Here is a 15,080-nt window from a genome sequence, read left to right as displayed (position 1 = left end):
TCCGCGGTCTAATCAGAGTGGGAGGGACGATATAAAGATGAGCGATTCGCGTAACGACGGAATAGAAGAAAATCGATCTCTTCGCGACCATGTGGCGGTACCGGAAGATCGGGCTGATTGCCGCGGTGGCCCTCGTCTGCGTCCACGCGCAAGGTACATATTTCTCTTCTACGCTTCTATCGCCGGTCTTCGAATCGTCGCTTCGCACGCTGTGCTAAAATGCGAAGACGCGTTTATTTTCCACGGATTAAGTAAAAATAACTCCATTGGATAAATCGCGAAAGCTGCTTGGTAGAGCAGTCTCCGAAATTCGTCCGTCTTCGAAACTAGTCTTCAGTGTTTCTGAATCGCACAAGTCTCGAAGATCTGACGGAGAAACCTTTTCCGTCCGCGATCTACTCGAATTCGCGACGTCGCTAAATATTAGGGGCACCGGAAAGTTATGTCGTTTGTTTACATTAAATTCAAACAGATAAATATGCGCGGAAACGACATTACTTTCCGGTCCCCCTAATAATTATTCGCCGAAGCAAGAAGTTTCATCGAATCCTTTGCTTACAGATGCTGAGAAAAGAGCTAAGCGATCCCCGTGGTCAGGCCTCGGCGGACTAGGCGGCGGATTTGGAGGAGGTTACGGTGGAGGATTCGGCGGCGGCGGTGGAGGAGGCGGAGGAGGCGGCGGAGGCGGCGGTTATGGCAGCGGCGGAGGATTCGGTGGCGGAAAGGGTGGTGGCTTAGGAAGTGGCGGAGGCCTTGGCGGTGGCTTAGGAGGTGGCGGCGGCCTCGGAGGAGGAGCTGGAGGTGCCGGAGGCCATGGACCAGGTGGTGGTTGCGGTGGCGGCAGTTGCGGCGGCGGAGGCCCCGGCGGTGGCGGAGGCCACGGAGGCGGAGGTGGCCTTGGAAGCGGTGGCGGTGGCGGACTTGGAGGTGGTGGCGGACTCGGAGGCGGAGCCGGTGGTGCCGGAGGTCACGGCGGTGGAGCCGGCGGTGCCGGAGGCCACGGCGGTGGAGCCGGTGGTGGAGCCGGTGGTGGACCCGGTGGCTATGGAGGATCCGGTGGTGGTGCCGGAGGATACGGAGGAGGCTCCGCTCCTGGAGGTGGCTCAGGAGGATACGGCGGTTCCGGAGCCGGTGGTGGTGCCGGTGGTAGTGCCGGAGGTGGTGCCGGAGGAGGTGCCGGAGGATACGGTGGTTCCGGTGCCGGAGGATACGGAGGCGGCTCCGCTCCCGGAGGTGGCTCCGGAGGATACGGTGGTGCCGGAGGACACGGTGGCGGTGGCGCCGGAGGACACGGTGGCGGCGGTGGTCTTGGAGGCGGATCCGGAGGTGGCGGCGGTCTTGGAGGAGGATCCGGAGGTAAGTACAACAGGAACTTCGATTTCATTTTTACGGCTCTACAACAACTAATGATTATTCGTTTCTGTGTTAGGTTCCGGTGGCGTAACCAAGACTGGCGGTTACGGTGGAGCCGGTGGCGGTGCCGGCGGTTATGGTGGCGCCGGAAGCGGAGCCGGTGGCGGTGCCGGCGGTTACGGTGGCGCTGGTGGCGGAGCTGGTGGATACGGAGGAGGTGCGGGTGGAGCTGGAGGACACGGCGGTGGTCTTGGCGGTGGTAACGGAGGCGGTGGCGGTCTTGGCAGTGGTAACGGAGGCGGTGGCGGTCTTGGCGGTGGTAACGGAGGCGGCCTTGGCGGCGGTCATGGAGGCGGCGGTGGTCTCGGAGGCGGTGGAGGCCTTGGAGGTGGCCGTGGAGCCGGTGGTGCCGGTGGTTACGGAGGCGCAGGAGGCGGAGCTGGCGGTTATGGAGGCGCAGGCGGTGGAGCCGGTGGTTATGGAGGCGCCGGAAGTGGAGCCGGCGGTGGTGCCGGTGGTTATGGTGGCGCCGGAAGTGGAGGAGCCGGTGGTGGAGCCGGTGGTTATGGTGGCTCTGGAGGTGGTGGAGCCGGTGGTTATGGTGGCGCTGGAGGTGGTGGAGCCGGTGGTTATGGCGGCGGCAGAGGAGGCCACGGTGGAGGTGGTCTTGGCGGATTCGGTGGATCTTCCGCCACTGCCAATGCGCAAGCCAGCTCTTCCGCAAACGCGCAAGCGAGCGCAAACGCGAATGCATTCGCAGGAGGTAACTCTCACGCGGCCGCTAGCGCCAGCGCGAACGCGAACGCTGGAGGCTTCGGAGGACCCGGAGGTTTCGGCGGTTCTGGCGGTGACTACGGTGGCTACGGCCACGGAGTGGAGTAAGTTTCGCTTTAACTTATCTAGCTTGTCTTATCCACCGTGCAAAATGACTAATATTATCTTTTTTCGAATTCCAGTTTGTTCTCTCGAATGGGCGAGATCGACGAGGGCGCGAACAAGAGCGGCTCCGTGACCGGCGCCAAGGGTGTCTACAGCAGCAGCGCGGCCAACCTCGACTCCACTGGAAAGGGCTCGTACAAAGTGTCGGCTGGCAAGATCGTGTAAAATCATTTACCTCCTGGAACCCAGCGGTGGGAGGATAGCTTCATTATTGTAAATTTCACCTGTGATCGAATAGAAAGAAAATGTTTTCTCTTGTACACGCGTCTCTGTAATTCTCGAAAGATCGTCCACCGACATTCCTCTTCCTGTCGATCCTCGTTGAAGTTCTCTCGTTTTTTTTTTTATCGAAGGTCTCCCCGACCTGCGCGTCGCATACCATTGTAAACGCGCCGAACACGATATCGTAAATAAAGCAGAGCTCGTTTCAATACGTTGATACAGTTATCTTTTATCTCGCGAGCAGACATTCGTCTCGCTCTTTTGTCAAAGCATTGTTACGACTCGAGCCAGTCTCGCCGTTAAAAATCATTCGAGAAGCGGACGCCAACAACACGACTGATCATCGCGCGATGCTCGAACCCGGATCTATCGCGTCTTGTACGGTTCTCGAATCGATGAGGTATCGATTTTTCATCCGCGGACGATCCGCGGACTGGCCAGCAGTGGCTCATGAATAATTCACGACTAATAGCTCGTCGAGTGATGTAAGCAGAATTCCCGCGGTCTCCGCGATTCGTTTACGATCGTTGGCTCGCGTCGATCCCGCGAGGCTGCGGTCGGTCTCGTTCAACCGATCGCCGAAGGAACGAAAAGCCGCAATGATGCAATTCATTGAAACAACATCCATCGCGATCTACGATCAAAGTTTATTCGAAGAGATTCTGTCATTCTATCCGTTACGAACGATATCGTCTGCCGATTTATTCTCGTCGGATCGCTGATACGCATAATTCCGCGATTTTCATGCGGCGACGTTGCGAGCGCAGACCGCGAACACCCGCGACCCGACTGCGAATCGTTCGCAGCCGCGTTATAAATCGTTGCGGGCAGATGGATAAACGGACACAAGCAATGAAACAACTCGCGTAACGTGTTTTATTGTTTTAATGGATATACTACGGATCCGTTTGGGCAAGCGACCGGATCATCGCTTATGTCATTAGCAATTATTATCCGCCGCGGCATCGGCCGTCGATCGTAATCTCGGCGTGTAATAGCGGCGCAATCTGTTCGACGAATCGGCGATTAGTTCACCGGCAATTACCGCAACACAGCCGCGCCGCTGGATAGAAATAATACATTCTTTTTATTCTTCGCGCAAGATTGTATCTCGTGATTGTATCTCGCGGGACGGCCAGCGGATTCCAATAAATTACAAGCGAAATTAGCGTGCAAAAGCGAGCATTAACGACCGATAGGCGTGTTAATGCGAAGATCTCCTGGCGTCAACGACATCGTGCCCCTTTCCGTGTCGTCCGTCCTTTTGCTCTCGCGTGTCAGCACCTCCGCCGTTAACCTTTGACGGAACCGGACCAGCCTGGAACGTTAATTAGTCCTGTTACGGGATCAAATTATCGGGAAATTCCGTTCTACGACATTCGACCGGAATTCTTCTGCGATCAAGTTTCGCTTGCCGGCAAAAAAAAGACTCGTCGCGGAAGGCTAGTCTAATCGCGGCGAGTCGTTTCGAGCCACCGTCGACGTTCGTCTCTCAACAAGCATCGAATTTTATAAGAATACCGCAAATTCTCCCCAATTTTCCTTCAGCTTGTAGACAAAAATGGAAAGAGAACAGAAACAGAAAGGGAAATAATTGTCGTCGATAATTGTCGACTATAATTGTCGACGATAAATGAAAATAGGTAGATAAATTGTTGCAAATAACCTCGACAATCGGCAACTATAAAAACGATCCGCGAGACTCGAATATAATCGTATCTCCTCTTCCCATATCGTCCATTTTTGTGTACAAGCTGAAGGAAAATTAGGGAGAATTTACTGTAGTCGGTTAACTTAATTGTTTAAACAGAATAATTCCCGCACGACTCGCAGAATCCGCGCGATTCCAAAAGACCGTGAAATTTACCGCCGGCGCTGCTACCCGCGAAAGCGGAAGCTCCGCTCGAGGCCCACGATCCGCTTCCGGCATGGCTGCCGGCCAAGCTGCCGGCGTTGCTTCCAGTCCAGCTTCCTCCGTTCGGGTGGCCTAAACCAGCTTGCGCACCTGCAACACAGACCCGTTCGTTTCATTTCAATCTCTACGCGCAATAATCCTCGCTGACGGTTACACAACGCGATCCTTAAAACGGACCGGAAACGACCGATCGGCGATCAGCCAATTATCAGGCTGCGCGTTTGATTAAAATGCGTTACCGTGGGAAACGTTCTGCGCTGTCATTGAAACGTCGGGCAAGCGAGAAGATTCATCGTCCATTCGGTTGTATTAATTGCCGCGCGTCGGAGCCTTCGAGAATTATTGAAACGCACCTGCGGAGGCCTGGGCGCTGCTGAAGGCGCCGGCAAATGCTCCTCCGAAGCCGGCTCCGTGTCCCGGAGCAGCGCCGAAGTCGGCGCCGTGTCCCGGAGCAGCTCCAAAGCCGGCACTTCCGGCTGTGGCGGCTCCGAAGCCGGCTCCAGGACCGGTTCCAAAGCCGTCGGAGCCGACGCCGACGCCACCGCCGCTTCCGGAGCCGCGATTCGTCGCCAGAGGATTCTGCTGCGGCCCGTCGTGGTCGAAAGTCGAGCCAGGCCGTGGATGGAAGAACCCTGAGGCATCCGGGTGTACTTTGTCGACGAAGGTCGGGGATCCAGGGGAGCCAGGCGAGCCCGCAGGACCACCCAAGAAGGGATTATCGTTGCCGATGGGCTTCTGGGCGTCTCCGCTAGGCGGAAACTCGTGCTTTCCAGCCGGTCCAGGTCCCGATCCTGATCCTCCGGGTCCGCCAGAGCCTCCTACAGGTGCCGGTGAACCTCCGAAGAACGGGTTCCCAAGGCCGAGCGGCTTGTCGGCGGTTCCCGGTTGCGAGCCACCCGAAGGTCCTAATTGAAATATTTAAGACGAGTTAGGTTTGTTGCTTTGTTCTTTGTTTGTCGGTTTGTTATTAAGCCGAGTTATAAATAACTTCTGATGCGGCTAGATATATAGAGTCTATCGTTCGCGTCTGTTCACTATGAATTTATTAACAATGATTACCTCCAACAGGGATGGACACTTTTCCAGTCAGGAACGGGTTACCGTCGTAAGATACGGGTGCAGCACCTGCTCCAGTATTTGGAGAACCGGGTGGACAACTACCGTAAGCGCATCCTTGACCGCCGGCTCCTGCGGGAGCACCGCCGCCTGCTCCAGGGAATGGACTCTGTGGACTCTGGGAGAGGCCGTCAGAGCCGATCGGACCGATAACTTTGTCCACGCCGGTCGCGCCTCCTTGGCTGCATGGTTTCTTATCCGGAGACCCGCTACATCCGCTTCCGCAAGGCTGATCCGAAGACCCGCCGCATCCGCTTCCGCTTCCGCAAGGCTGACCCGAAGAGCCGCCGCATCCGCTTCCGCCTCCGCAAGACTGACCGGAGCAACCAGCGCCGCCTGAAGGATGCTCGCCGAGGGGTTTCTGAGTGTCGGGATAGTTCCTTTCTGGAACAGGTATGTTGCCTCCAATGTTCGGGACCTGTGAGCCACTGGGATGGAACGGTTTAGGGGTGACTGGACCTCCGTAAGATCCAGGTTGATAAGGTTTTATAGTTCCGCCGTATGGTCCAGGCTGATAGGGACTCTGGCCTGGTTTCGTTTCAGGGCCTCCGGGCGAACCAGGTTGGTAAGGTTGCTTAGTAGGTCCAGCACCTCCGTAAGGTCCTGGTTGATAGGGACTCTGGCCAGGCTTTGTTTCAGGGCCACCGGGCGAACCAGGTTGATAAGGTTGTTTAGTGGGTCCGGCACCTCCGTAAGGTCCTGGTTGATAGGGACTCTGGCCAGGCTTTGTTTCAGGGCCACCAGGCGAACCAGGTTGGTAAGGTTGCTTAGTCGGTCCCGCACCTCCGTAAGGTCCTGGTTGATAGGGACTCTGGCCAGGCTTTGGTTCAGGGCCGCCGGAAGGACCAGGCTGATAGGGACTCTGGCCAGGTTTTGCTTCAGGGCCACCAGGCGAACCAGGTTGGTAAGGTTGCTTAGTAGGTCCCGCACCTCCGTAAGGTCCTGGTTGATAGGGACTCTGGCCAGGCTTTGGTTCAGGGCCGCCGAAAGGACCAGGCTGATAGGGTGAACTTCCTGGTCCTGATTGAGGGGAAGGCTTTGAAGTATCTCCATGTGGCCCAGGTTGATAGGGACTTTGACCAGGCTTTGTTTCAGGGCCACCGTAGGGACCGGGCTGATAAGGCTGCTTCGGGACTCCAGTACCAGGTTTATAGGCAGGCTTCGTTGTTCCAGGTCCGTCGTGAGGACCCGGTTGATACCCAGGTTTCTCCGTGGTGTCAGAAGGTCCATTATCGGAGCCCGGCTTCGACGGATTATAAGGTGTCTTGGTGGTGTCGTGGGGTTTCATGCCGACCGGAGTACCCGGAGCAGGGATCACGTTTATGTGGAAGATCTTGCTGTCTTCGTCGCTGGTAGGCTTCCGCCTGTTCGGCTTGCCACGGTTCGGCTTGCCTTGTCCTTTTACATTCTCCGGATTGTAACCGTCCTGATCAGGGCTCGGCTTGGAAGACGGCGAACCTGGCCACTGTGGAGCGTTACCAGTATCTGGTTTCTTGTCTCCAAACTGTGGAGCGTGCGGCGTGGCGTCAGACCCCGAAGGGCTGCCGTTCGCGTTGTCGTATTCGTTCGGATTCCAACCTGCAGGACTGTTAGGTGGCTTCTGTCCTCCGCTAGGGCCCGGAGCACCTACGTTAGGCCCGTGTCCAGGAAGTGGCGCGCCGGGGAAAGCTCCGGCATAGGCGCCAGCACCAGCGAACGCGGTTGCGACATTCTGCGGCTTGTTCCAGCTTCCAGGTCCGCTTGGATTCTTCGTACTTCCTGCATTCCAAGGAGTGCTCGGGCTTCCTGGATTCTTCGGACCTCCGGAATTCCAAGGACTGCTCGGGCTTCCTGGACTGCCGGAACCTTGGGGATTCCAAGGACTGCCCGCGTTTCCTGGAGTCTTTGGATTCCCGGAATCCCAGGTACTGCTCGAGCTTCCTGAACTCTCCGAGCCCCCAGGGCCGCTTGGATTCTTTGGATTTCCCGAGTCCCAGGGACCACCCGAACTTCCTGGGCTGCCCGAACCGCTCGGAGACTTTGCACCTCCCGGAGTCCACGGACTTCCGGAAGTTCCAGGAGCGCCCCATCCTCCTGGACTGCCCGGAGCCCCTGGATTCTTCGCGCCGGATGGATTCCATGGATTACCCGAATTTCCTGGACCGCCGGGACCCCCCGGGCCGCCTGGTTGTCCAGAAGAAGGTCCGCCGTATGGGGAACCGGGTTGGTCACCGGGCGTGTTTCCACAATTGCCGTAAGTACCGGAAGTGCATCCATTTGGCGACCCCTGCGCGGGGTTCTGATAAGCAGGGATTCCTGGCACGGGAACGTTTTTCACGGGGCCAACGCCGCTGGAGCCTAAACAGAGAACGCATTCGATCAGATATATTGTTTGCTCGAGAGTTTCTTTTTTCTCGGTGTTCGAAACCAGTTGTTGGAATGAAGAGCCTTTCGAAGAAAAAGTCGTCAAATATTTAACTGACCTTGACTGCAACTCGACCCAGGTGGAGGAGTACTGGAACACGGGGAACCTGTTTGGGGTCCATCGTTCCAGCCTCCGGCGGGTTCGTTCGGGTGAGGGCCGCTTCCAGGCTGTTGTCCAGGTTGCTGTCCAGGGTATTGCCCAGGTTTTTGTCCAGGTTGTTGTCCAGGATATTGCCCAGGTTTTTGACCAGGTTGTTGTCCAGGGTGTTGACCAGGTTGTTGTCCAGGTTTTTGCCCAGGGAATGGCCCAGGTTGCTGTCCAGGATATTGCCCAGGTTGCTGTCCAGGTTGTTGTCCAGGATATTGTCCAGGTTTTTGACCAGGTTGCTGCCCAGGTTGATGACTAGGATATTGTCCGGGTTGCTGTCCAGGTTGTTGTCCAGGGTATTGTCCAGGTTGTTGCCCAGGTTGTTGCCCAGGGTAATGACCAGGTTGCTGGCCAGGTTGCTGGCCTGGTTGCTGGCCAGGATATTGTCCAGGTTTCTGACCAGGTTGCTGTCCAGGGTATTGTCCAGGGTGTTGGCCAGGCTGCTGACCTGGCTGCTGTCCAGGATATTGTCCAGGTTGCTGGCCGGGTTGCTGGCCTGGTTGCTGGCCTGGTTGCTGGCCAGGATATTGTCCAGGTTTCTGACCAGGTTGTTGTCCAGGGTATTGTCCAGGTTGCTGTCCAGGGTATTGTCCAGGGTGCTGGCCAGGTTGCTGACCTGGTTGCTGTCCAGGATATTGTCCAGGTTGCTGGCCGGGTTGCTGGCCAGGATATTGTCCAGGTTTCTGACCAGGTTGTTGTCCAGGATATTGTCCAGGGTGCTGACCAGGTTGCTGGCCAGGATATTGTCCAGGTTTCTGACCAGGTTGTTGTCCAGGGTGCTGGCCAGGCTGCTGGCCTGGTTGCTGTCCAGGATATTGTCCAGGTTTCTGACCAGGTTGTTGACCAGGGTATTGTCCAGGGTGCTGGCCAGGCTGCTGACCCGGTTGCTGTCCAGGATATTGTCCAGGTTGCTGACCCGGTTGCTGTCCAGGATATTGCCCAGGTTGCTGGCCGGTTTGCTTTACAGGTTGCTGTCCAGCCTGTTGACCAGGTTGTTGTCCCGATGGTTTGTTCCAAGGAGAATCCGCCGATGGACTTCCTCCACTCAACGGTCCACTTTTAACAGGCCCCGAGGTCCAGGAATCCGCACCCTCGCCCGGTGTACCCATTTTCTGCACTCCTCCAGACCCGCCAGGTCTCTTCTTATGACCATGGTGATGCTCCGGCCTGTACTGACCGTCGTCCCCGTCGTCGCAGTCATCGTCGTTCTCCTCTTCCGGCTCCTCCCAGTCCTCCTCTTCTTTCTCCCAGTCTTCCTCGTCTTCCCATTGCTTCGGGCACTTGGGACATCCGTTCCGGTCGACCTTGCCTCCGGCACCCGGATGGCTAGACGGATGGCCATGATCGCTGCCTTCTTGGTTCTGGTTCGCGTATCCGGCGCCGTCGTAGCTGCGGATCCCCTTGTGGCCGTCATGGCCACTTCCGGGAACGCCGCCGGCGAACGCATCCGAACCGCTCAGCGCGAACGCGCCTGCATTCGCGGAAGCGGAGGCGGATGCGGACGCGCCGCCTGCAGCAATGCGACAATACGGTATTATAATACATTCTCCGAATTTTCCAAACGCCACGATTATAATATTATATTATGTAATCTATAATATTATATTATATATTTATTATATATATAATATTATATATAATAAGTATATAATATAATATTATATTCGTGGCGTTTAATATAATATAATGGCCTATAATATAATATTATAGATTTATAGATAATATATATATCCTATCTTTAGCCCGAGAAGCTCGCGCGAGCAGCGTGTCCCGTTACCGTGCAATTCTAATCTATCTCGTGTTCTTCGTTGTTCGCAGTTTCCACGTCTCGGCGGTCTTCGAAACTCCAAGCCCGAGTAGACACGAGTTTTTCTCGCATTGTTACGGAAACCGGTCGACGCGAACCAGTTACGCGTGGATCGTCGATGAAAATTGATAGATAAAAAAAAGAATAGACGCAACTATGAGCAAGCGGAAAATCCTCGAAGATCCTGGCGGACGTAACACGTGTTTTCGTACAAAGTAACGACCACTCGTAATTGTCTGATCGCGAGGCGGCAGGCTGTTATTACGAGGCAGCTCGCGAGCTTGGCACACAGGACTTCGGCGACTAATTTCCGTCATCGGCGAAAATTAAAGGAAATACGTACTGTACGCGAGGCTGCCGCCGCCAGGGTTGGTCCTGTAGGCTCCTGAAAGCAGTGATCGAAACGTGTCAGCGGTGGATCCGATGCGTCAACGCGTATAAATAGCGAGGAGGAATGCGAGGACGAGCAGGGAATCGCGAGTAGACTGAAAAATACGCGTGCAAGAAGGAGCGCGATACCGCGTGTGACACGGCGAAAGAGAAGCTGCGACAACAGTTACCTGATCCGACGACGAGCGCGCCGATAAAGAGTAGGACGGCCGGCGGTCCGATCATCTCCGGATGAATCGTCGCGGATGGTTGAATCGTTCCTTTGTGGTCCGCGAGTCACGGACCATTGCGAAGCGAGTCCCTGTCGAATACTTGTATATATAAGGATACCCCCAGCGAGGTGAAAGGATACACGCATCATCATCATCATCATCCCCGACGAAGAGGCCCGGGGCGACGTGGGTGGCGACACGCGATCGGCCAGCTCTTTCTATCGCGGAACAGTCGCGGGACCTGTTCCAGGCGCCGGCTTTGTCTCTCAGGACTACGTCATCCGGGTTTAGGAGTTTCCCGGGACTAAGAATACAGCGCGCAGGATCCTCATGCAAATCAGAGCGTGTAACAAGAATATTCTCGCTTCCGTCGAATTTACGACGCACCGTCGCGTCGCGATGATTTGCCGCGAGATTCCCAACCGCTGCATTCTTCCCCGATGACTTCAAATTTATTCCACCGATCATCGTTCGCCTAAAATCCCTGGCGACGCGTGAATCCTTTAGGATCCGTAGGCAAAAGATAGGTGGATATCTAGGAGAAGAAGATTAACGAATAATAAATAACTGACAGAGATAATCAAGGTCGCGAAAAAAATTCAGCTAATGCAATTTTGTTCTTGTCGTTACTGTCACAAAATGTCACGGGTAATCGTGATTTTATTGTACTCCACGTGGGGTTGCATGCTAACTAATTATATTATCCTGTGTCAAGGTTATCTTATCCTACGTATTCGTCACGAATTCGGTGTAAGTTTTGCGAAAGGATGTTATTGCACTTACTTGACGAGTGAGAGCACATTATGTTAGATAGAGATTATCTAGATTATCGCTGTGGGTTTTTGTTGAAAAACCTTTATTCGTTCCTATAATACTTACGACGAAAGTGATACACGCCTACAACATCGATTTTAATGAATCTAATGAATCTAATGATAGATCTCAGAAAAATATTCGACACGCGTTTCATTTTATCGACGTGTGTTCTCGTTCGACTGGTGAAAATAGCCCCTAAACTTGGATTTCAAAACGACGGACCCTTTCTCCAAAATTGCATCAAAATCGGCAAGTATCGCTTTGGCGTTTTCCCTTGTTAACTCAGGTGCAAATGATTCTTGCCGCTCGGATCATAGGATTCAATGTAAAAGTCGGTAAGAATCATTCCTTTAGAGTAGCGATTGCAGCGTCTCTCGCGGCGAAATGAAGAAGCTCTTTTCGGGGTCCGTACAGCGCCAATTAGTAGGTGGCGAAACGCTGAAACTACTAGCCAAATCTAATTGTCGGTAAGTTTGTCTACCAGTTTCAGTGTTTCGCCGCTGGACTAATTGGCGCTGTACGGACCCCGACCGGTGCTTCAATATTTCGCCGCCAGAGGCGCTGCAGTTACTATTTAAAAAAATTATCTTTACCGACTTATGAATATATGATGAACCGTTTATAATTAAGTATATAAAATGTTCGCAACAACAAATAAGAAAAATTGTAATTACTGCGAATATTTGGTCTGCCATGGTAACCATTTATCTTACGTTATTCGATGACTCAATTAAACGCTACTGATAAATAACAGGAGATTTATTTCGCTAGTTTCGCGATAAAGAATAAAAATTAGTGACGAAGCACTAATTAATTTTGCCGAGTGTTCTCCGGCACGAACGAAAGGGATGGGAACAAACCACACAATTGTTTCTCGTTGGAACAACATTTTATTTATACCTACACTCGTGTATTATCACATCTTTTCGAACTCCAACCATGAAAGTACAGTGATTTTGGGGTTGCACGAAAGATCGTATCACTTTCTTCTTGCTGCACGTGCAACGATAATAAATCTTTATACAAAAATATGAATTCGAAAAATGTTGGACCATCGCGGATTAATAATATATATCGTACAATTCTCCGGCAAGGGGTGCGTATAAGTGTTTCGCGCGTGTCATGCGGTCAAAAGTATCTGCCTCGTGATCATGGAGGAGTTACATATACATATATATATATACATATACACACGGATATACATCTACACGAATGTACAGAGTAATGTACACGCATGCACGGATTTCACGAAGAATCGTCGCGTGATCGAAGGCTCGAGTCGCTCGTTTCGCGTTCAACGGTTTACAACTAATCGGGGCTACCGGATAAACGAAATATCGACGACGGTAGCGATCGGAGAAAGTGTGTGGAAGGCACTTCCTTGGCACGTGATCACAGAAGAACGCAGGTACTGTGCAACGAAATCGCGTGGTCCTGAACGAGCCGAACGCGTCGAGCGTCGAGAAGGACGCTGCGAAGCTTCGTTTTTTTTTATTGTAGATATCGGAAATTAAAACAGAAACAAACAGAATCTCCGTAATTGTCTCCCTGACTAAACGACTGTCCGTCCATCTGTCTGTCTGTACGAAAGAAAAAGGGACACGAATGAGAACAGCATTGGAGCTATAAGCAACGTAGTTGTTCGGTAACGGTTCTAGACTGATGCACATTGCGCGAGAATGGTTAATGATAATGATAATGATGACGGTGACTGTGACGACGACGATGATAATGATAATGATGATGATGATAATTATAATAACAATAACAATAATAATAATTAGGTAATATTAATAATAATAATAATAATGACAACAACAATTATAATTAAAAAAAAAAGAGAAAAATGCATTCAACTATGCAGGTGTAAATCATTTCTTTCGAATGTTTTTTCGTGAGCGCCCGATACGATTGCACATCGGATCGCGCGCGCGCGCGGAACGCCCATTTTCTTTTCTTTCCTACATGGATGTTTCCGTTTGCTTTGTACACGTCGTATAAATAAGTAGGATCAATAATTCTTCTAACGACTAATAACTTAGAAAGATACGCGTGGAAATATCTACAAGTATGTATAAAACCATTTTTGTATTGCAACGTGTTCGCTCCTGGAACACTTTCGAAGCGGATATTGCGGATGCGAAGATTATATCTCGCGGGCGAGGGATTGCTGTGAGAGATCGTGGATCTAGAATGATTCTCGCGCATCGATTTACCGGGGCGGCTTGTTTACGTACAATACAAAATGGCAGTTGTGTTGCGATAAAAAGCGCAACGCGCAACCAAGAAAGCGTCGAACGCGAGGCTATTTCTTTGCTCTAATACTGCTGCTTTTCGAACGATCGACCGATCTCCGGGCTACCGGTCGTCTGACAGACGTTTACGAATTTGTTCAATTCGAGGAGACCTCGGCTTGTTTACAATATTTTATTTTGGCTTCGTCGGTCGTAAGGCACGTAATGTGTTCGTTAAACGAAAAAAAAAGGGACGCTATATAAAAATGTAAAATCTGCATTCGCTCGTCTCACATGCTCGACTTTCTTGGTTCCCTCTCTCTCTCACTCTCTCTCTTACACACACAAGCACTCTTTCTCTCTCACATTCTCTTCCTTTCTCTCCACCCTTATCTCGTTCGTATCACGTATTCGTACGCACAAACACACTATATCGTTTAATCCTGTTTCCATCCGAACATCGCGTAGCAACAAGACGTTCGACTCGACTTGACTCGCGGGATCAGCTCCTCGAGCGTTACGCTGACGAATTTCTTAAAGCCGTGTGCCGTGTTGGCTCGCGCTTTTCGATAGCCGATATCGTACGAACGAACGAACGACGATCAAAGGAGTCGACGCAACGATCACGGAGCTACCCCGGTTAGTCGCTACGCAAATATATGCGAAAGAGATCGCGCGCTCGGCAATAAATATGTAGGAAGCGATGAACCGTGCACGGATCGCAAGCTGTTACGTAGCTGGCCGTGCTCCGCGGGTTTGGACAGATGGTCTCAGAAGACAGCCAACAGCGAATTAGCGACGAAGGGTAGCTAACTCCCCGCTCGCTCCGTCCGATCTCGTCTCTCGAGTTCTATACACACACGCTGACAAACGTCAACGTTACAAGATCATTTGGTCACGCGTACGAGTTGCGCGTATCGGTTTGGTAGATTGTTCGCAAACAACGTGTCCGCAGAGCTTAAAAACGACTCGATCGAATGACTAGCAAGAACGCGAAAGCGCCTGGCTAACAAACAATCGGACCCGCCTTCCTTCCGCATCCCAAATTTCCAGCTCCGCATAGCGCGATACGTTCTGGCAACCGATTCGATTGTTTCGCGTGATGATCCACCGAGTGCTCTAGGAACGAACGCGCTCGCCGAAGCAACAAAAATAGTCTGCCGCGCGATCGGATCGGCGACAGTGCGGCCGAGGTGCCGCGAAACAAAGAGAGAACGAGAGAAGGAGTGAGCGAGCGTCCGTGGCGCGACCAGACGCGTCGTCAATGCTGCGTCTCCGATATCGTCTTGACGGGCTCCAAGCCCTGTTTCTCGTGCTTCTCCTCGTCCTTGTCCGGATTGTCCCAGGACTGCCTCTGCCCGGAGCCGAAGATTATGTAGAACACCGAGCACACGATGTAGATGCACGCCGAGATCATGAACACCAGCCTCCATTTCGCCTGCGTCGGCTGCAAAAACGGAATTCCTTTCGTTATTCGTTGCGCGCTAACAAGGATCGCGCTTGCCCCTCGGCAACTTCCGCGAGA

General features: G+C 52.8%; 3 protein-coding genes across 12 annotated transcripts in view; 1 reads left to right on the top strand and 2 right to left on the bottom strand.

Annotated features, from left to right (window-relative positions):
* LOC117229746 (uncharacterized) lies at window positions 1–2,552 on the top strand. Of its 6 annotated transcripts, none has more exons than XM_033486479.2 (5): window positions 1–153; window positions 562–1,356; window positions 1,430–1,621; window positions 1,682–2,231; window positions 2,310–2,552. In XM_033486479.2, exons 1-5 carry the CDS (start codon window positions 90–92, stop codon window positions 2,455–2,457), a joined length of 1,749 nt encoding a protein of 582 aa, XP_033342370.2. In that variant the 5' UTR covers window positions 1–89; the 3' UTR covers window positions 2,458–2,552. The 6 variants fall into 6 exon arrangements, with proteins under 6 accessions (XP_033342370.2, XP_033342366.2, XP_076375139.1 ...); XM_033486475.2 differs by having other exon boundaries at window positions 1,652–2,231; XM_076519024.1 differs by having other exon boundaries at window positions 1,430–1,861; window positions 1,895–2,231.
* Window positions 2,553–3,381: 829 nt separating this feature from the next.
* LOC117229745 (uncharacterized) lies at window positions 3,382–11,001 on the bottom strand. 3 transcript variants are annotated; one of them, XM_076519002.1, is made up of 8 exons: window positions 10,464–11,001; window positions 10,247–10,288; window positions 8,008–9,606; window positions 5,489–7,882; window positions 4,868–5,334; window positions 4,783–4,837; window positions 4,382–4,519; window positions 3,382–3,832 (listed from the first exon to the last, which is right to left on the bottom strand). In XM_076519002.1, the coding sequence occupies exons 1-8, from the start codon at window positions 10,516–10,518 to the stop codon at window positions 3,807–3,809; spliced, it is 4,776 nt and encodes a 1,591-aa protein (XP_076375117.1). In that variant the 5' UTR covers window positions 10,519–11,001; the 3' UTR covers window positions 3,382–3,806. The 3 variants fall into 3 exon arrangements, with proteins under 3 accessions (XP_076375117.1, XP_076375116.1, XP_076375118.1); XM_076519001.1 differs by having other exon boundaries at window positions 4,783–5,334; window positions 10,464–10,979; XM_076519003.1 differs by lacking the exon at window positions 10,247–10,288 and having other exon boundaries at window positions 4,783–5,334; window positions 10,464–10,980.
* A 1,187-nt stretch (window positions 11,002–12,188) lies between these two features.
* The window catches only part of Picot (putative inorganic phosphate cotransporter protein picot), a 37,752-nt gene continuing 34,860 nt past the window's right edge, over window positions 12,189–15,080 (bottom strand). For all 3 annotated transcript variants that reach the window (XM_033487159.2, XM_033487158.2, XM_033487157.2), the window contains exon 8: window positions 12,189–15,002. In XM_033487159.2, the coding sequence (XP_033343050.1) occupies window positions 14,817–15,002 (186 nt within the window). In that variant the 3' untranslated portion in view covers window positions 12,189–14,816. The remainder of the gene's footprint in view (window positions 15,003–15,080) is intronic.

The sequence above is a fragment of the Megalopta genalis genome, chromosome 2 (assembly GCF_051020955.1).
Source record: "Megalopta genalis isolate 19385.01 chromosome 2, iyMegGena1_principal, whole genome shotgun sequence".
NCBI classification, from domain to species: domain Eukaryota; kingdom Metazoa; phylum Arthropoda; class Insecta; order Hymenoptera; family Halictidae; genus Megalopta; species Megalopta genalis.
This window is presented reverse-complemented; position numbering and strand designations above follow the sequence as displayed.

What these genes read in the sequence shown, in the direction of transcription:
- LOC117229746 (XM_076519022.1), top strand. Translation starts at nt 90, where the DNA reads ATGTGGCGGTACCGGAAGATCGGGCTGATTGCCGCGGTGGCCCTCGTC. An exon ending in CGTCTGCGTCCACGCGCAAG is followed by an intron (nt 154 to 561) that starts GTACATATTTCT and finishes CTTTGCTTACAG; the next exon opens with ATGCTGAGAAAAGAGCTAAG. An exon ending in GGCTACGGCCACGGAGTGGA is followed by an intron (nt 2,232 to 2,309) that starts GTAAGTTTCGCT and finishes TTCGAATTCCAG; the next exon opens with TTTGTTCTCTCGAATGGGCG.
- LOC117229745 (XM_076519001.1), bottom strand. Translation starts at nt 10,518, where the DNA reads ATGATCGGACCGCCGGCCGTCCTACTCTTTATCGGCGCGCTCGTCGTC. An exon ending in CGGCGGCAGCCTCGCGTACA is followed by an intron (nt 9,607 to 10,246) that starts GTACGTATTTCC and finishes GCATTGCTGCAG; the next exon opens with GCGGCGCGTCCGCATCCGCC. An exon ending in CGCGGGTAGCAGCGCCGGCG is followed by an intron (nt 3,833 to 4,381) that starts GTAAATTTCACG and finishes TTAACGTTCCAG; the next exon opens with GCTGGTCCGGTTCCGTCAAA.